The following is a 20823-nucleotide window of genomic DNA, read 5'->3' on the forward strand; positions in this document are numbered from 1 at the left end:
GAGCCGATATCGCGAGTCTCCATCTCAAAAAAAAAAAAAAAAAAAAAAGGAAAAGAGAAAAATAATAATGACTAATCTTGGACTTGGGCAGCCCTTCATAGTTTATGAAGCACTTCTGCATCCATAAGAGAATGTGTACTGTTCACCCATTCAAAGACTAAGAAACCGAGGCTCAGAGAGGCAAAGTGGCTAGCCCAGTCACACAGCCAAGTTGGACTGTGGGGAGGACTTCAGCCTACACAAGGTCAGCGTGAGTTTACTGAACGCTGCAGTCAGGCCCTGTGCTTGGTACATTCACATACGTGACTCTGTTTACCATAACGACAGGCCTGGGAGATTCCTGTGGCTTGTCCCATTTTATAGAGGAGGAAATATAGACCTGTGACTTGCCCAGGCCCCACAGGGCGGGAGTGTGGAGCTTGGTAGCTCAGCCATAGCCAGGCTCAGCCAGGTCAGTCGGCGTGGGTCCCCGCCCAACTTGCTGAGAGTCTCAAGGGTGCATTCTGCCCACCTCCTGAATTTGGGGTAGATAGCCGAAGGGACTGGATGGGGCAGCTCGGAGTCTGCCCATTGTGGCTGTGGGAACACTGCCTGCTGGGGACAGTGCCTGGAACAGCACAGTTTGGGTTTGAGCTGGAGCCTCTAGGGGACAAACAAGCCAACTGCCAGGCAGGAGCTTCATCACGGTAGCTCCTGGTGGAGAGAGGTAGGGGGGCATGAAGCATCAGGAGCAGAGGCACTGATGCCGTCTCCTTCCTGTGGCCCAGCATGGGGGTGGCCACTGCTCCGGCCACTGGCCAGAGGGTGGCTTCTCTGCTTTTGCCAGCTGTCTCCAGCCTGAGATCCAAAACTCAGCTTGAGAAACCACACCTGAGAAATCCGGCATTCCATTCCTTGCCAGGGCCCTCAGGATAGGGGAGGCAAGCAGGGGTGCTCGGGGACCGCCTTTCCCCACAACCCTAGGGAGGAGGTGGAATGGGTGGAGGCGAGAGAGGCAGGCTGGGCCCGGGAGCACGGAGGCCTCTAATGGCACCGGGTGTGGCCCATAGGCCCGCTGGCTGGCTGCCTTGTTTCCTAATTAAAGTGCCCTTCTGAAAATGCCCTCCGGTCCAGGCCCAGCACTGCTGGGTGAGGCAGGCACCTCCCAAAAAATCTCAGCAGCTTTCCTGTCTTCCCTGCAGGGCCTCTGGGCTCAGGGCCTTTGGTCATCTGGGGGAGGCTGGGGGGCATCAGGGCTGTGTTCACCCTGTTACCGTCACTGTGCTCCCAGAAGCTGCTCTCTGCCACCCCATTGCTGAAGGCAGCAGGCCGTCCTCATTAAGGAGCCTCGGCAGCCAGGATCAAAGGCACTATTGAAGAGGCTCCTAAGAGCTGGGGGATGCCAGGGCCAGAAGACGGGAGGAGGAGGTAGCAAGGAGACTGAGTCATTGCAGGCCAATTGTGGCGAGTGGGCAGTGGGTGGCTGGAGCCAGGTTTTCGGGCTGTTAGGAAAGCCCAGCCAAGAGGCCCAGGAAGGGGCGAGCAGGCAGCTGGGAGCCCTGCGGAGAGGTTGCTGCGGTTGCGCTGGGACACCTCCGCTGCTGAGCAAGTCTGCTCCCCCGCAGCCCTTACGAAAGCCACCTTCTGGTGAGGGCAGCAGAGCAGCCGGCTGGTTCGCTATTAGGGGCCAGCGTGGGAATGGGGAGAGGATGGGACCTTGAGTCCAAATCTTTCCATTCGGGAAGCCCATAATCGACAGGGCTGCACCGAGAGTGGCAAGCTGGCAGTACCTAGGGGCTGTCATTATGGAATAAGGGCCCCTCAGTTCTTTAGGCAAGTCACCCCAACTCTCTGGACCGTGTTTTTCCCTTGGGTTAAGTGAGGGTGAATAGGGATTAATCAGATGGGGCGGGGGTGGAATATCTTCATCACTTGATTGGTTGTGGCTGAGTATAGTCCTATGCTGAGAAGGAGGCCTTGTCCAGATGTGCCACAATTTATTAGTGATGCTTGCCACAGCCTCAGGATTGGCCAGGTGGCCGTGCATTTGCCTCTAGACTAGATTGACTCTATAGCCCTTGCACACTCTAATATCCTGAGATTCTGAGGCTGACAAAGCCCTGGCTGGCATGCAAAAGACCTCCCAAATGCTGGCCCTGACTTCCCCAAAGGACATCCTTCCCTGAGACGTCAGTAGAAATCTGAGCCTCAATTTCTTCATCTTTCAAAGGGAGAGAAGGACTCAGGTGGACCTCTGACCTGCCTCAACCTACAGAACACATCATTCTTAGTATTAGCCGAGTCCTTCCTTGTGCCCCTCCTTGTGCCCAGTGCAGTGAGGGGTGCAAGATGGAGTGTACCTATACTCTAGAGTCTTGCCCTGTGCCGGCCTGGCTGGAGCCCTGCATCTGCCTTACTGGCTGTGTGACTGGGGGCAAGTTATTTTAAGCATTGAACCTTGGTTAGTAAAATAGGGGTAATGGTACCTGTCCACAGGGCTGCTGTGCCCATTGAATACAACTACGTAAAGCCTGTGACCCCAGGCCTGGCACAGAACACCCAGCCGTTAGATGGAGGCTCTGACGGGAAGGGTTACAAGAGAGGCCTCAGTTGACTTCTTTGCCTATTCTGACCTTGGCTTTGGATGGGAATTTGGACGGGGGTGGGACAGGGTAGCGGGGAGGTGGGAAGATAGTTTCAAAGCAACACAGGCCCAGACTGTTCGCTCTCAACTCTCCCGAGACTGCAGCCCAGCCTGAGCTGGCTTCTCCATAAACTCCCGGTCCCTTCCTTTAACCAGCCCATAAAAAGGGAGTGGGGCAGGAGGGAGTCCGGCTGTAGACTTTGTAATTTGGCTTGGAGGTGGCTCCTGTTCGTTCTAACCAGGCTGTAATTACGGCTGGCACCCGACACCCCCTCATTACCGGAGCCTGGAAGGAGGACTGTAATTATAGCATACTGGTCCCGGCTGGAGTGGGTTGGGGGAGGGAGACCACAGTGGAGGCCTGTGTAGGCAGAGAGGGACTCTGAGCTGGCTGGGGGGATGGGGCAGGGCCGAGATGGTGGGGGGGCTGTCCTGGGCTCCTCATTTCTCTTGCTTTCAGAGTCATCGTTGGGAGGGATGGGGCATAGATCGAATCCAGGCCTCTTCCTTGGGGAGAACAGGACCCAGGGGAGCCCGCCCAGGAGACTCATTCATTCATGCACGAAGGATTTATTAAGCATCTACTGTGTGCCAGGCTGGCACTGGGTTACAGCAGTGGGTAAACGGGTGCCATCCAGCCAGAAATGATGCTCAAGGAGAAAGCACAGTAAAGCCATCTTGCTGCTGGAAATATCTGAAGAAGTCCACATTGATGGCAAATGGCCACCGTCATGAGCCTTGATTACCCTCTAGTCACCCCAGTCACTCCCCTGAACCCCCTGGGCCTCACTTGGCACAGCAGGGCTCCAGGACCCTCCCCGAGAACCCTGTCAGATTGTTGGCTGCCCAGGCAGGTTAAATGTGTGGCTGTTACTGAGCCTCTGCCCTGGGACCACAGAGTCGATGGGGGCACAGACATTAAAGGAAATACACAAATAAGTATATAACTTGGAAAGGTAATGAGGGCAATAAGGAAAAGAGATGCCAGACGAAGAGCCAGGGCCCTGGTTTAGGTGGGAGTGGTGCAGTCAGGGCTCTCTGGGGAAGTGACCTTTAAGGTGAGACCTGGAGAAGGAACAGGGTTTAGCCAGGTAGGGGTGGGAAGGCAGCATTCCAGGTGTCTCCACGGAGGCTTGCAGCCTGGGCATCCTACGTTCTGAGGTGTCCCCACACCAGGGTGGAGGCAGTGGGGTTTCTCCTGCATGTCATACAAAGAGCACTGGACTGAGTCTGTAGACTTGGTGCTCAGGCCCAGCTCTGCCAGAGAACTGTGTGGCCTCAGGCTAGTTAACACCCTCTGTGGGCCTCAGTTTCCTCATCTGTTCAAAGGGAGGCCCCTTCAGGCCACAAGCCTTCCCTCCCCAAGCCTGAGGATTTGAGGAGTCCAGCAAGTTCTGTTCAAATGCCACTTTTCGGGATGCCCCTGATGACTGAAAGGCAGCCAGGGCACGGGGGAGGGGGCCAGAGAGCTCGAGCTGAGAGCTCCAGACATCCCATCCCCTTCTCTGAGTTATTAAGAGCCACCCGGAAGCAGACACAAAGAGAATTGTCCTGAGCTAGAGTCAGCCCCCAGCCCCCAGCCGAGAACAATCAGAGAGGAAAACCAAGGCCATTTGTCCAACACGGAGTGCGGCAGTGACGGCGGCTGGGAAAATGCCGAGTATTTCTCAGCTAAAATTAGCCACCTACTAAACCTTTACATCAAGGGCAACCTGAAGCCTCTATTGTTTTGAACTTGGAATCCCAGAGGACTTGGGGGCAGGGCTTCTCAGGAGAAGCAAATGACCATCCCCTCTCCCAGGGGCTGGGCTAGCCAACACCAAGCCAGTCCTTGAGCCACAGAGGTGCCCGGGAAGGTACCAGGGGACAAACGGACAGACAGGGAGGGAATCTGGCTGCCCAAGGTCACCAAGCATTGGTGGCTGACACAGCTTCTGGTTGCCCCATTTAAGACATTCTTCATTCACCAGTGATATTGATGTACTCTGAGCTAAATGGGTGGCAGGGAATGGGGAATGTTGAACTAGAAGGAATTGCTGGAAATATAAGAAAATAACTCTTTATCCTTTCCAGAGGAAGCAGTCAGAGTGGGCATCCCTATTTGCTAATGGTGGACAGTTCCTGCCATTGGGGTGGCAAACCTGGCTTAGAATCTTTCCTCTGCCACTTAGTAACTGTCTGACTTTGCACAACTTTAGATAAACAATAGAGATGGCTATTGATACCAACCTCATAGGATTGCTGCAACAATTAAATGAAATAATGTAGAAGATATAGGTATTAGCAATGATAATAATAAAAACAAGAATGCCGCTTTTGTTCATTAAGTCTTTTTAACATGCCCAGCACTCCTCTAAGCTCATTGCGTGTATTAACGTGTCTTATCCATGCTAGAAATACTATTACCCCATTCTGCAGAGAAGGAAATGGAGGCCTAGAGAGGCGAATTTGCAGGAACATAGGCTATGGCCATCATTTATTGTTACTGCCACACAGCAGGTCCTGATTCCGGCTCAGATAGCTAAAGCCTGGCACCATGCTGCTGTGTAATTCCTTCAGCTCCTTTTGAAAAGTCTCCAGCTGAATCATAGAAGTGTTAAGGAAAAGGAAGCTGACATATGTTAAGCACCATTATGTGCACTAAGCGTTTGATATTTCTGTCGGGAGGCAAGAGAGCATAGAGCCGTGTGTGGACTGGCAGCAGCACCTAGACATTTCTTAGAAATGTACATTCTGAAGGCCCACCCCACACCGACTGAATCAGAACCTGAGGGCAGGAGCCTGCGTTTTAGCAAGCACTCCAGGTGGTCCTGGTGCAGGCCATGGTTTGAGTACCACTGGCACCAAGGTTGGCCGGGTGCCATGGCTCATACCTGTAATCCCAGCACTTTGGGAAGCCAAAATGGGAGGATTGCTGGAGCCCAGGAGTTTGAGACCAGCCTGTGCAACATAGTGAGGCCCCTGTCTCTATTAAAAAAAAAAAAAAAAAAAAGTATGGGCTTAGAGTCAAAGAGACCCAGATTCAAATGCTGACAACCCTGCTCTGTGACATTAGGCAAGTAACTTAATCTCCCTGTGCCTGCAAACTGGGGCTAATGATAAGAATACCTACCAGAAAGAGTTGTTGGGAGGGTTCAGTTAGATAATTATTCCAAGTACTTGGCGCAGAACCTGAGAGCTAGTTAGCACTGTAAATGGTAGCTGTTAACTCATTACCTGAATTACCTGCTAGCGCTGAAGAGGTACTAAAGGGAAAGGTGGATCTTTGTGGCCAGGGAAGCCGTTTAATCCCAGCTAGGGTGAAGCTTCCCCTCTAGGGCAACCTGGCAGGACTGGGGGCCCGGGTAACAAAGGTAACCCTTGCAGGCTGAGGGCATCAGGGGTGTCTGGGATGGACATTTCCTCCCCACCTGGCCTGCCCTGTCTAGCGGGGGCTCCCTGTCTTCCCTGAGCTTATGATGCCAACCAAAGAGACGCGTGAACTAAGAACTTTTCTCCGCCGCTTTCTCAGGGAAACTAGCTCTGAGAATGACAGTCTGGTGATGTGGCGATCCCCAGACCCTGGGCTCGTGGGGGCCTCGGCTGCATGCTGTGGCCTGGCAGCTTCCAGGAACATGTCTTTGCCCTCTTCCCCTCCACCCGTGTGTTTTCAACGCCTGATTGGAGGCCTCAGGGGAGCCGTGTGCTCCTCTTCATCCCTAAGGAGAGGATCCTGGGCCAGCCCGGCAGCGAGCACAGTGGACGGGCCCCACCTTCCCTGTGCTTCCACTGCTTGGTAAGGGCCTGCCCAGCCTCTGGGAGCCCCAGGCTCTTGTGAGGCACCCCACCCTGACTGCTGGCTGTCCCCAGGTCCCCCATGCTGGCCACATGCCTTAGTGTGATGCCACACTTTCACACCTCTGGCCTGTAGCTATCTCTGTGAGGTGGGAACGGTGAAGGTGCACCTATTCTACAGAGAAACAAACCGAGGTCCCAGGAGCTAAGACTAGGGCCCAGAGTCAGCCACTGAACGGGTGGCCCAAAAGTGTTCTGGTATTTCCTGTCACTGGGCTGTGCTTCTATCCTTTCTTTTTTCACCCCTACCTCATACTTCCTTATCCCCCCTCAAGAAATCCCTAGAAGGGAACTGACAAACTTAGTGCCTGACATGTACCAGGCTCATTTCATGAGATCCTGCAGCTGTGAGGGGAACCAGGCTCAGAGGCAGGGGGTGGTTCCCCCAGCGAATGGGGACAGGATGGGATTGAAGCAAGTCCCACGCACTCCAGAACGCCTTCTCCTTGGCTAACCTCCTGCAAGTTTCGGGCTTTTTGCTCCCCTTCACCCTCCCCGCATCCTGGTGCCCCTCTTGGAGGAGCCCTCTCACGGTGTCCTCAGCTGGATAACTGCCCTCTGGCCCTTGCACCCTTCCTCTGCTGCTCACTCAGAGGACATGGGGAGCAGGCCGAGCCCTGAGCCAAGGTGATCCGGCGATTACATCAGCAGGTGCAAACAAGCAGGCGGGAGCAGGGACGGGCGTCCCTCGGGGCTAGAGATGGCACTCAATCCGCCCCACACGAGTCTGTTTCATTCCCTCCTTCTAGCTTGCATCAGCCTTTTGCAGCTCTGTGTCATCACAGAGTGGGTCAAGGCAGCAGCTGGGAGGCTAGGGCAGGGGTGGAGGCGAGGTGTGGGGCTCGCCGGGGCTCTGGCAGCCTGGAAGGTCCACTCACTGTTTCTTCCTGAGAATGGAGTACAATAGTCCCCCCTTACTCGAGGTCTCCCTGTCCACAGTTTCAGTTACCCATGGCCAACTGCGACACCAAAATATTAAACAGAACATTCCAGAAATCAGCAGTTCACATGTTTTAAATTGTGTGCGATTCTGAGTAGCATGATGGAATCTCCCACTGTCTCACTCCATCCTGCCCAGGATGTGAACCATCCCTTTGTCCAGGGTGTCCACACTGTATACACCACCCGGCCCTTAGTCACTCAGTGGCTGTCTCCATTATCAGATCAGAAAAAAAAAATAGTCTATATAGAGCTTGGTACTATTCAAGTTTTCAGGCATCCACAGGGGGGTCTTGGAACGTATCCCCCACAGATACGGGGACTCCTGTAATAGAAATTAGCTCGTGCCTAGGGCTGCCCAGCTGGCAAAATATTTTTGTATTTCTGACTTTGGTGTTTCCGACAGCCCTGAGAGTCAAAGCAAGTAAAAGTGGTCCCATTTCTTAGGAAAATTGAGGCCCAGAGGGAAGTGGCTGCCCCGGGGTTGTCTCGTGAGTCACTGACAGCACCAACGCATTTCACCTCAAGAAACGCATGGGATTATAAGAGCCTGGAGATTGAAAAATCCCTGTAGTCATCAAGTTGGAAGTAGTTAAAGCCTGCATCCTAGAGAGAGTGAGCTGGTTCCTTGGCCGAGGAGGAGACAGCTACTGAAAGAGCTATGGATTGATTTCTGCACTGATGGTGGGTGGGCAGGCAAAGGGACCATTACATGGCTATGGAGGTAGGCTGGAGGCAGACTGGGCGCTGGTCTAAGAAGTCTTGATGTCTGGATTCTTAACCTTGAAACTTCGCTGTGAGCTTCCCACTGGTGGAACTGAAGCTTGGTTATTGCTCTCTGAGCCTCACCACAGGCATGGTCAAGAGGAGGCCCCCAGGAAGTGTTTGATGAATGAGTGAATGAATGAATGGGAGTGAGTGCTTGCTCACCATCTGCCTCCCTCGAAGTGCATCTGTGCAGCCACACAAGCCTTCCCCTTGGCCAGTGCCACCTGTCTCCCCATATCTCACCAGCTGACAATTCAGCTGCTCACCCAAACCCAGGGCCAGGGTCTTTCCCAGCACTGAGACCAGAGAGGCAAACACAGTAACCATGGCTTGCATGCCAGGATGCCCACATTCCAGTCCTGGCTTCGCCTCCTAGCTGCTATGTGACCTGAGGCAAGTTACTACCCCTCTGAGGCCCCCAGGATGTTCCCGGGACTCTGAGTCTACAAGGCCTGCCCTCCCTGGGGCCCATGGAACCTGAGCCACAGTCCTGCCTTGGGAATGGAGGCCAGAGATGGCTGCCTTCCTCCCTCACCCCTGGGGACTGAGCAGGAATCCAAGTGGCTTCCAGATTCAGAAAAATCCAAGGGGAAGCCCCTACCCAGTTCCAAGGACCCCTTCTATTCACCCCCTACTGCCAGGCGCTCTCAGGGGCTCTTTCTCCCTCTCCTCGTGGCACCATCTCTACCTCTGTTTATCTCGCCCATTTGCCGTCCCCTTCTTATGCCCATTTCACAGATCGGCAAAGGCCAGAGTCTGGCCACCCCTTTTTCTCTGTCCCTTCTGTGACTTCCTTTATGCCAGTGTGATGGCAAGATAGGAGTGACGCTGCAGCCACAGACTGGTTGTTTGCCCTTGCACAAGTCTTTGTCCCTCTCTGGCCTCAGGGTCCCCAGCTGGGGGTGAAGGGTCCCTGACTGGAGATGAAGGGCTTGGACGCAGTTTCGAAGGCCCCATAGCCCAGGGTCTGAGCTGCCTCCTGGTGGTGGTGCTGACAGCAGGCAGCAGGCAAGGACTGCAGCAGTTTTTCCACTTGGAAATGTGTTTGGCAGTTGCCTCCCCTTTGCAAGGAAGGGTTATTCGGTTCTAGAGCATGGCGCTGAGGGAGACGGGAAATTGGTGTGCCCTGGGTGCTCTAAGAACAGCCTTAACCCTGGGCTTTCAGGGCGGCATGGGGATGTAAGCACTGTCCTGTCTGGCCTAGTCCGGGCAGCCCCCAGACCCAAGACTGTACCAAGGCGTTTTGGGCTTTTCTGGGAGAAAGTGACAGGACACTGGGCATCTTCCTGCCCAGAACCCAAACACACAGCCAACTTGACGGCATTGCCAGGCTCACTCCCCATGCCAGCTCTGCGTCCTTCAGCTCCTCCAGCAACCTCAAACGCGTGGCAGGAGCAGGCAGCCCAGCTGGCCCTCACCCGTCTGACACGTGTGACCGTGCGGGCGGGGGTGGCGGGGGGAGACGGAGAGAGATGCCCGGCGTGTTCTGCTTATGATTCAAAAGTCCTCAGTCAATGGCCTTTAAGGGAAAGCACAGGATATGCAACTTACATAGTGAGACCAGATTTAGGTAACTAAATATCCATGCATCTAAAAAAGTCAGGGAGGATCAACATCCAGTGTAACTCAGCTGGGGTGGGAATGGGGTGGCTTTTATTTTCATCTTTATTTTTTTTCTAGATTGTTTACAATGAGGCTACTACCTTTGTAATCAGAATAAACCCAAAAATCTGTTTCAATTAAAAAAAGGAGTTTAGAAAAATGAAGTCACCCCCCTACTTCTCCTTTCCTGGGAGTCTGGTGCGCAGTTTCTCTTTCTGGCTCTGCTGCTCAGGTGCTGTGTGATCTGAAGCCAGACCACACCCTCTCTGGTCTCCATCCTTGAGGGCAGCGATTAGATGGTCTCTGAAGTTCCATCAGTTAGTGGAGTCCTGCAGCATGGAATTTCCCAAGGGATGGGATCCTGTAGCCCAGGTCAGCCCTCCTACCCGCCCCCGCTGCCCAAACCCCCTCTGGCTGCTCCCTCCCCCTCCACCTGCCACCCCAGTGCTTGTCCTGTGTCCCCAGTGGGCCCATCTACACTGCAAACAAGATTCCCAGGCCCTCAAGGAACTTGCCTTCCAGAAAGGCAAGTTCCTTTCTGTCCAGAAACAGACAGCAAGCTAACAAACACATACACAAAGAAGGTCATTCCAGAAGGAGGTGAGCCTGCCAAGGGAAAAAAAAAGGCATTGGGGAGATAGCACAGGGAGGACAGAGGATGGTGCATTTTCACTGGGTGGTCAGGGAAGGCCTCACTGAAGAGGTGGCATTTGAGTCGGGATCTCAATGACAAAGAGTCAGCCAAGAGAATATGTGTGTGGGGGCGGGATTGGGGGAGGCGCTTCAAAAGAAGAGACCAGCAGAGGCGCTGAGGCTGGAACAAGCAAGGCATGTCCCAGGGAAACACGCCTAGTGGGGCTTGGAGCACAGTGAAAGATAGGTGAGTTGGCCGGGTGCAGTGGCTCACGCCTGTAATCCCAGCACTTTGGGAAGCCGAGGCAGGTGGATCACCTGAGGTCAGGAGTTCGAGACCAGCCTGGGCAACATGGTGAAACCCCGTCTCTACTAAAAACACAAAAATTAGCTGGGCGTGGTGGTATGTGCCTGTAGTCTCAGATACTTGGGAGGCTGAGGCAGGAGGACCCGGGAGGCAGAGGTTGCAGTGAGCTGAGATCATGCTGCTGCACTCCAGCCTGGGTGACAGAGTGAGACTCTGCGGAAGGATGGAAGGAAGGAAAGGAGGGAGGGAGGGAGGAAGGAAGGAAGGGAGGGTGGGAGGCAGGGAGGGAGGGAGGGAAGACTGGTGAGTCCATGAAGTTGGAGGGTTCTGGGTAGTTTAGGACTTTCTCCAGGGGCACAGAGAAGCCGCAGGAGGCTGTACACCACTAGAGGGCAGGGTTTCTCTCTTATGAGATCACTCTGGTGTTAAGAGGAAAGTGGATTTTAGGGGCAAAAGGAAAGGTAGGGAGCCCAGAGAGAGGAAGGGTCCAGGTGGGAAGACCTGGGCTTGGAGACCGCAGCGGGTGGTGGGGGCAGTCGTGCAGTGTGAGGCACATCTTCCAGGTTCATCTGGCAGCACCAGGTCCCTCCAGCAGCACGGACTGGAAGTGGGGTGAAGGAAAGGGAGCCACCAGGCACCCTTCCCAGATGGGACCTGAACAACTGGGTGCTTGGCGGAGTCTAAGATTGCAGCTCAAACTCACCCCATGCCAACCCTGGGTCAGGGAGAGGTGACCTATAAAATAGCAGGTCTGAGTCACAGGTGGGGAGCCTGCCATTGCCTTAGAGGGACAGCAGCATTAACATAGGCCCTGAGAAAAGCGCTGCGGTCCCAGCCTGAGTGGGGCTCTCAGGGTGTCCCCGGAGATAGCTGTGGATATAACCTGGCTGGGCATGTGTGGGCCTGTTGGTGTAAGCGTGTGTGTCTGAGGGGGCTCGCCACCTGTCACTGAGTGGAGGGCCGGGATGGCCCCAGGCCTTACCCCTGGGTCTCGGTTTGCGGGGGGCAGGTCCACAGAGCAAGGGAAGCCAAGTGCTGGAGTCAGGAAGCTGAGACCCCATCCCCTCCAGCAAGCTAGCAAGTTCCTGAGAGGACAGAACAATAGCTGCCCCTGCTGGGCCCTCAGGGCCTTTGTGGGTTTTAGTGGCTGTGACCTCGAACACGCCCTTTCACTCCTCAGCCTCATTTTCGCATCTGTAAAATGGAACAGCTTTGCAGAGTCATTGTGTTGACGATAATGTGCACTGTCTCGTTGGAACACACAGGATTTTAAGTGCCAGGTGCTGGGAATATGCTCATCTGCAGGATCATGGATCAGAGGGCTTTGAGCTCCTTGTCTGGGAAGAGAAGGGGAAACAGAATATCCCCTCCTCAGGGCCCAGGCCTCCATCAGTGACCCCATCAGACCTGAAACTTGATAAAGGAACCAAAAATTAGCCCCAAGACTGAGCCAAAGGAACCCAAAGCCAGAGGAAGGATCTGGAGGGAGGGCCTTGGGGGTGGGAGTCGGGGTGGCCAGTGACCCAGTGACTGTAGTGCCCTTTCCAGCTCTGTAAGCAGTGTGGCCCCCATAGCCGGGCCCGGGCTCATCCCAGCACTGCACCTGCCCTGGGGCCTCAACCCCAGCCTCCCATCCACTTCTTCACCTGCCCCACAGTCCTTCGAGGGAGACGTTTCACAGGAGCAGCTGGACACCCCCTTCAGGATACAGGCCCCTGCCCCAGCTGGCCACCTTGGCGAAGCTGCTTCCTGTGACAGCAGAGGAAGTGATGTCAGGGCACAGATGGGTGCAGAGGGTGTGGGAAAAGGGCTGCGTGAGAAGCCACCTTTGTTAGGAATGATTCGGCGTCCCCTGAGCCCGCCAGCCCCCATTTGTCATCGGTAACGGCCATTGTGACCGCCTCCGAGGGGGGGCCCTGCCTGAACCCCACAGCCGCAAGGAGCCAGGGCCAGATGGAGAAAGGGCTTTGTGTCCAGGGAGGGGTCCTTCCATGTGAGGTTGTGTGTTTTTAAAACATAATAATAAATGGGCTCCTCTCCCCCAACTCTCCCCACTCCCCACTGAGCACATCAGCCACGCAGTGAATGGGAGAGATTTTCCATGCAGTGGGAGGTCAAGTCTGGGGAGAATTAGCCGGTGTCCAGGGGCTAGAGAAAGACTGTGATTGCTGATGATAAATGTGCCCAGCGTGGGGCGTTTCTCTGTCCTCACCTCTCGCCTGACTCCTTCTCCCCTCCCTGTCCTGAGCCAGTCAGCCCTGGAGACACACAGCCCTGCATGGCTACAGATGCCCACCCCTGGTGGTAAGCCTGGGGGTCCCAGGCCTGCAGACAAAAGCCAGCGGTGGGGGTTTCAAGGCCTTCCCTACCAGACCACAGCAGCCTCCCTCTGAGGTCTCCACCCTGGGCAACAGGACTGACCGGAAGTGGACCCGGCTGAGATGGATAGGAATTTCCATCCCAGGCATGGCAATCACAGAGCCCAAGCCTTCACCCACAACCCTGCCATGGCGGTGCTGTCTTTCTGGGCCCCCTCTCCCTCCTCAGTCCTGAATCAGCAATTGGGCTCTGGTCCAGCTTGGCTGTTAATTTGCTGTGTGGTGTTGCATTAGTCACTTCCCCTCTCTGAGCCGGAAGAACGTGGGGCTCCAGGGGCTCCAGGCTCTCTGAATGTTGACTTTCTATGTGTCTGGTCTACTCGGGCTCAGGTGGTGCCTGGCCAAGGAAACAGTCTGTGGGGTTTCTGACCTCCCACACACAGTTCAGCTAGAGAACAGCTCCTGCCTGCTGCCACTCCCAGGCACATGCACTGCCTGTTTGTTTGTTTGTTGGTTGGTTGGTTGGTTTGTTTTGAGATGGAGTCTTGCTCCATCGCCCAGGCTGGAATGCAGTGGTGAGATCTCACTCACTGCAACTTCCACCTCCCAGGTTTAAGCAATTCTTGTGCCTCAGCCCCCTGAATAGCTGGGATTACAGGCATCTGCCACCACACTCAGCTAATTTTTGTATTTTTAGTAGAGACAGGGTTTCGCCATGTTGTCCAGTCTTGTCTCGAACTCCTGACCTCAGGTGATCCGCCCGCCTCAGCCTCCCAAAGTGCTGGGATTATAGGCGTGAGCCACTGCGCCCGGCCCACAGTGCTTGTTAAGAAAGATATTTGCATCTGTTTTCACAGTTGACCTTTCACAGCAATACCCCAAAGTTGACAGAGCAGGAACTGCTAGTCACTTCTTTATAGATGGTGAAACTGAGGCCCTGAGAGGTCAGACAACCTCCCAAGGTCTCACAGTGCAGGGTGAGGCTTGGAACCAGGACTGCTGGCTCTTGGGTCAGCCTGGACCCAGGCTCAGAGTCATGGTAAGGGCCACAGCACTCCTCTGGCTTCCCCTAGGGATAGTGACAATCTCCCTCTCAGGAATGTTGGAGCCGCCCCCTCCTCTCAGAAGACCCTCTGAGAGGTACAGTGTCTTTACATTTGTCCTGAAGTCATTCCTTCGCCTACCGGGCCCTCACTCCTGCTCATCCAGGTGGGTCAGATTCTGACACCTCTTATGCAAGCCTGTGTCTCCACAGCAGGCGCTGCACAGGCCCAGCCCAGCCCCTGGGAAGAAGCCTACAGATGGGCACAGGCCTGCTGTCCGACAAGCTCCACTCCACTCCCAGATGGATGCCCTGTCGCCCATGGGGGACACCAGGAAGAGCATAGTGTGTTCCTTGCCCTCCAGGAGCAGCCACCAAAACTGCAAAGGAGCCTTTGAGCTGTCTGACTCAAAACAGACTTGCCAGAAGCAGGAAGGTGCCCTCTAGACCCTAGCCTGGTCACCTCACCCTCCTGCATTTTGAATGGGTGGGTGACATAAGGAACTTGTCCATACGGAAGCCAGCATGGAGGTGAGAGGTGCAAAACTGTGTCTTCTAGAGAATGTTTGGATAAGACAGACTGGGGGACCAGGCTGCAACCTCCAGACTGGGAATTGCACTGTTTAGTTAGAAGTGTGCTGTTTAGTTAGTTTAGAAGTTAGAATTCTAGGCTGGGTGCGGTGGCTCATGCCTGTAATCCTAGCACTTTGGGAGGCCGAGGCAGTTGGATCATGAGATCAGGAGTTCAAGACCAGCCTGGCCAAGATAGTGAAACCCCGTCTCTACCAAAAATACAAAAATTAGCCAGTTGTGGTGGCGGGTGCCTGTAATCCCAGCTACTCAGGAGGCTGAGGCAGAGAGTTGCTTGAACCCGGGAGGCGGAGGTTGCAGTGAGCCGAGATTGCACCACTGCACTCCAGCTGGGCCACAGAGCGAGACTCTGTCTCAAAAAAAAAAAAAAAAAAAAAAATAGAAATTAGAAGTCTAGCAATGGCTGGAATCTCAAACTGCAACTGTGAGTAAGGAAGGCTTTTCTAACTATTAGGTCTGTCCAAAGAAGAACCTGGCTGAGAAAAGCCGTGATGAATTCCCCATCCCCACAGGTATGTGAGTCAAGGTTGGCTGAGGAGTTGACGGGAGACGTTGGATGAGATGGCCCTTTAAGTAACTTCTACAGAGACCTCATATGGGCAGGTAAAGGCAAATTAGAGGTGAGAGTTTGAATGGCACCCCTCGGAGGTCCCATCCAGAGGTGCTGGTGGTCATTTTGATCTAAGGCCTGGGATGGGTGGGCTGGAGCATGGTTAGGCGAGCCCAACAGTAAGTGTTTCCTCCTCCTCCTTCCCCGGGTTCTACCCACGCTCTGCTTTAGGACCACCGTATAGCAATGGCAAGGAAAGTGACCCTAATTTAAGCAAATTTGCTTTCTGAAGAAAAAAATTTACTAAACAGGACATTTTCACACATGAACAGATTCCCCATAAGGGATCTTTAAACCTCAAAGTGTTAGAAGCAGAGGAGGGGTTGAGAGACTGACTTGGCCAACCTCCTCATTTTACAGACGGAAACTCCAGGGCCTGGGAGAGAACAGCCACACAGCAATGCCAGTCCCCAGCTGGGATGCAAACCCAGGGCCTCTGCCTCCAGCGATCTTTCCTGTCCTTCATTTGACTGTCTTGTCATTACATCTGTGCAGGGATGTGTCCTCTTTCATAGCTTCTTGGCGGGATATCTGGACCATTCTTGGATGCAGCTTTAAAGGCAGGCTGCACTTTTGCAATTTAGGCCCAAACGAGTTCTACTATTAGGAAAAACACTTTATGTGGGAATTTTCCTGCCAGCAGGAAACCCAGATCCGGCCTGGCTGAGGCAAGGACTTCTAGGGGAGCCTATCTTAGATGTGGTTCCTCTGTAGAGATGGAGCAGCAGGAAGTCCTGCAGAGAGGCCACGGAGGCAGGGCTGAGAGACATGGCTCAAGCCTTGCTTCCTGCCATCGACCAGGTGACCCTTTATGTCCCTTGTTGCCCCACGTTTTCATTTGTAAAATGGGAAGAATTGCAAGGAGTAGCACATAGTAGACCTAAATGCCCATTTCCAGTTCAGCAGAGTTCGGAAGACAGATTCTAGTATCAGATTACCTGAATTTGCCCCCTAGCGGTGCCACTTACTAGCTTTATAGCTCTATGCCAGTCACTTAAACACTTTTGGTCTCAGTTTCCTCATCTGCACTGTGGGGATAATAATCATATCCAACTCATAGGCCTGTGGTTCCCAAACTATGTGCCAAGTTATCCCAGGGTTCATCAGCACACTCACAGGGGAGCTGTGGGATATTTTTAATGTGGGAGACACGGTAATACTGGATAGCTATCAGACACTGCACCAACAAGTAGCTCCAGGTAGCTCACAGTTTCAGCGTCATATCACTCTGTTTTCCTTTATTTGGCATCATATCTTTGCAAAGCTGGGATTGTGGCATTTGAGTAACCCATGACAAACAGTAAGAGTAGTGATGTCCACTTGGATTGCAAAGTTTGAGAAGTTGTGCAGTGCCCGACAGGTGCACACATCCCCATTCGTATGTCTTTGTGGCTAATAGGAATGGGATAAAAATATATTTTTTCTTTCAATTTATCCTAAGATTTTAGGATATAAATATTTACAAAGCTGTTTGGATCTAATTACCTAATACATTCCTGTTAGGGACTTCTTTTTGGCCTTGGGATAGCTTAAAAAAAATTACTGAGGTGCTAAAAATCAAAACGTTTGCGCATCTCTGTCTAGGGTTATTGTGGAGCTCATTGAGTTCATATGAACGACCCTCTGAGCAGCGCCTGGCAGGGTAAGCATCCAGGAACCCCGAGACCCCATTATTCTCCCACCCAGCTGGTATCTGTGCAGCCTGGCCATAGGTCGCTCTCATCTAGCCCACCTTTCAAGCCTTCCTTAGTCACTGGGGCCCAAGCCAGGGCCAAGGAGAAGTGAGGGCTCTGCACAGGCCCTGGCATGCCCAATACTGACTCTCTTACTTTTTTTTGTCATTGTTGTTTCGGAAACAGAGTCTCACTTTGTCACCCAGGCTGGAGTGCAGTGGTGCGATCTCCACTCACTGCAACCTCTGCCTCTCAGGTTCAAGCAGTTCTCCCACCTCAGCCTCCTGAGTAGCTGGGATTACAGGTGCACACCACCATGCCCAGCTAATTTTTGTATTTTTAGTAGAGATGGGGTTCTGCCACGTTGGCCTGGCTGGTCTCGAGCTCCTGAGCTCAGGCAGCCCACCCACCTCAGCCTCCCAAAATGCTGGGATTATAGGCGTGAGCCACTGCGCCCGGCCTACTCCCTTACTGAAGTTGCATTCACTGTGCACCGGCTGTGTGCTGGCCGGCAGAGTTCACTTGTGGTCCCTCCAGGCAGGAACCTCAGGTGGGCCTCTCATTCTTCCTTATGTCCTGGCAGTCTCTGCCTCCAGGACGCCTAGGGTATAGAGACACAGCAAGAGGGCAACAGCTACATCAAGAGCCATCCGGTGCTGCTGCAACAGAGAGGCACAGAGGGGACACTTGGCCTGCGCCCCTGCCAAGGCCAGAGCTGAATCTTTGCACCAAGGCTGAGAGGAGGGGCGGGGTGGGAAGAGTGGGGCGGTGGGGCTGCCAGATGCAGGGCCTGCTGCACTAATGGATGTCTAATGTTTGCTTTCCTCAGTCATGTCTGCACCCACTTTATAAATGGTCTGCATTAGAGTTATAAAACAAAGTCATAATACAGCCTGCAGTGCTGCAGAGCACAGAGGCAGCTGTCACCCCAGGGCTGGGGGCAGTGCGGTTAGAAGATGGGGGCAGGCACGTGACATGCACCCATGGGCCCCCATGCCCCTTCTCCTGTGGCCATGACCTACCCCCAGAGGGAGGCTCAATCCTGCCATTTCAAAGATGAGCTGCCTGAGGCCAGCAAGGGGCTGGTTCAGACCCAGGGGCCTCTGAGTCTGAAGGCAGAGCTCTGTCCCACACCCCTCAGGGCTGAGATGGAGACAAGATGCTGGTGGTAGGTGGTGGGCATGGAGCCTGGCAGGTTCTCTGCTGCCCAGATGCCCTCCTGGCTCCATCCTGCTATCCCAGAGCTGTCTGGCCTGGCAGGGAGGCCTCAGTGGCCATCTCAGGGCATGCACAGCAACCAGCTCTCAGGCCACTGAAAGCCAATGTTCAGCTCCCTGGGTTGTGATCAAGTCACTGTGTCATCTCCTCATCAAATCCCCAAGCAGCCCTAGGGGGCTGCCAGTTTGCCTATAGTGAACTTGTCCCTGTACCTGGCAGTGGGAAGCAGGTGTCAGGGAGCCCTGGCCTGGCCTCAGGAATCTGCCTTGCTCTTCCCACATTAGCTGCCCACTCACCGGGTGGCCTCAGGCAAGTCATGGGAACCATTTGAATGGTCTTCAGTTTCCTCTGCTTTGAAATGAGGACAGTTCCAGCCTTGCTGGTCCCTTGATGAGAGGGCCCTGTGGACTGTGGAGTTCCGGCCCTGTCAGGGTGCTATTAGGATTCCTGGGTGTGGAGACACCCACATGGTTACAGAGCTGCATACATCAATGATAGGTGGTGTGGAGTCTGGGGCAACAGCTCAAACACTGAAATCTTTTCTCAGGTTCAAACTTTTGATTTGCCTCTTGTTAGCTGTATGACCTTGGACAAGTTGCTTAACCTCCCTGAGCCTCCATTTACCCATCTCTAAAATGGGGACTAATAGAACATACCTTACAGGGTTGGTGCCAGAATTCAATAAGTTAACAATTTAAATTCCTGCAAACATAGCACCTGATGCTGGGTAAGCATTAGTTGTTCGTTCGATGCAGCAACATGTACCTACTGTGTGCCAGGTCCCGCCTAGGCGTTCATGCATGTTTATCTCATGTGATCCTCAGAGCAGCCCAGAGACAGGGTAAGGGGGTCCACCTCTTGTGCTCATCAGATATAACAAGGTAGGAGTTAAGGTTCTCTCCCTGGGCCCTACAGAACATGCTGGATGGAGCTGGAGTCATGTGTCATCTTGTTAGCTACCCCACCCCCACCGCCCATACACACACTGCCCAGGGCCTAGGCCCCAAGCCAGTGATAGTTCATGCATTTTCTCCCAAGCTCCCCAGTCTCAGCATGGTCTCCTGGTCCACAAAGAGAAAGCATAGTCAGACATTCTGTTCTTGGAAAACCAGGTGTCCCCTTGGCCCCTCTGTAGGGGGACTCCCTAGGGCCAGATGTGGCCTCCTAGACCAGAGAACAAGTGCACGATCCCAGTGGCCACACAGGCCTCCCAGGACACCACCCTCTCCCCTCCCTCGGCTGTAGGTGGGGCCTGTAGCTGGAGGGGCTGGGCAGCCATGCGCCACCCCACAGCTTCATTCACTGTGTCCTCTGGGCAGTCAGCAGAAGAGGACAAGCCCCCAACGGCTTGTGCCCAGCCACCTAATCATTTGGCATTTGGCACTGGAAAATTCGTTTTCCTAGGTGGATTGTAAACCAGCAGGTCGGCGGCCTGATTTCCCCCGCTTCTGGGCACTGGCGGTGGCCACACCCCCCTTCCTGTTTGTCCCACCTCCTGAGGTGCAGTTCTTTCCAGGGAGACAAGTGGGCCAGGATTTCCATTTGGCCACCTTTGTGGGAGGAGATTGCCACAGGCACAGCCTCCGTCTGCTCAGAAGTCCCCTCATCCATTGTGCTGAGGGCTGGATCTGGCTGGGGTGGGGGTTGGGAAGAAGAGGCCAAGGGATGGGTGAGAGCCACAGACCATGGGAGGTGAGCTCTGTGGGGAGGCTTCTGGGAAGGAGGGCTTCCCCTGGGGGAGGAGACCTGCGGGGGGCTGAGCACCGTGGAGTCCAGGCCTGGTTCAGCCGGCTCACCCCACCCCTGCCCCGCAGCCCTGGTTCCTGTCCCACTTGCCAGCCTGGCAGGGGCTGCAAAGGGCAGCTGTGACTCCAGGGCAGAGCTGGCCTGGTTTGAGCTCCAGCCCTGTTTCCAGCCCATTGCGTCTGGTGGCGTCACCATGAGGAACTGGATAGAGGCCGGGCAGGGACAGTGGAGCAGACGCTGTGGGGGGGGCCAAGGGGTGTCCTCACCCAGACAGATCGCCTCCCTTCCTGGGACCTCCCTGGCCTCTCTGTCTGTAATGAAGTACAGTCACACAGCATCGCAGCGTGGGAACTGGCTCTTTATAAAGCCCAGCCTCTTAAAAGCAGGGCAAGATGGGACACCGAGGCCGTAGGAGTGCCAGACTTGACCCCGGTTGCAGATTGCGCCCCCAGCAGGGCTCTGGCTGCCCCACCTCTGCCTCCCCTGTCCTCTTCGTCTGCGGTGGCCCCTGGGGTGGGCGAGGGGTGCCACAGGGCCCTCCCAGCACACAGCCTCATGGAGGTCTCCACTCACTCTGCAGGCACTGATTCTGGCAGCGAGGTGCTCCCCGACTCCTTCCCGTCGGCACCGGCAGAGCCGCTGCCCTACTTCCTGCAGGAACCACAGGACGCCTACATTGTGAAGAACAAGCCTGTGGAGCTCCGCTGCCGCGCCTTCCCCGCCACGCAGATCTACTTCAAGTGCAATGGCGAGTGGGTCAGCCAGAACGACCACGTCACACAGGAAGGCCTGGATGAGGCCACCGGTGAGCCCACCCCACTTGCCTGGGCACCCCAGGACACCCCAGGCCCAGAGGCACAGGCCTAGCTCTATGTGAGACTTCACACAGCCATGGCACCCCCTGGTCCTCAGTTCCCCA

At 54.5% G+C, this 20823-nt stretch overlaps 1 protein-coding gene across 3 annotated transcripts in view; it reads left to right on the forward strand.

Annotated features, from left to right (window-relative positions):
• Positions 1-20823, forward strand: part of UNC5B (unc-5 netrin receptor B) — an 89482-nt gene that overhangs the window by 46121 nt on the left and 22538 nt on the right. For all 3 annotated transcript variants that reach the window (XM_055274597.2, XM_055274598.2, XM_055274599.2), the window contains one exon: positions 20485-20709. In XM_055274597.2, the coding sequence (XP_055130572.1) occupies positions 20485-20709 (225 nt within the window). Of the gene's footprint in view, positions 1-20484; positions 20710-20823 lie in introns of those variants that run through there.

Source organism: Symphalangus syndactylus, chromosome 4 (assembly GCF_028878055.3).
Source record: "Symphalangus syndactylus isolate Jambi chromosome 4, NHGRI_mSymSyn1-v2.1_pri, whole genome shotgun sequence".
In the NCBI taxonomy this organism is placed as follows: domain Eukaryota; kingdom Metazoa; phylum Chordata; class Mammalia; order Primates; family Hylobatidae; genus Symphalangus; species Symphalangus syndactylus.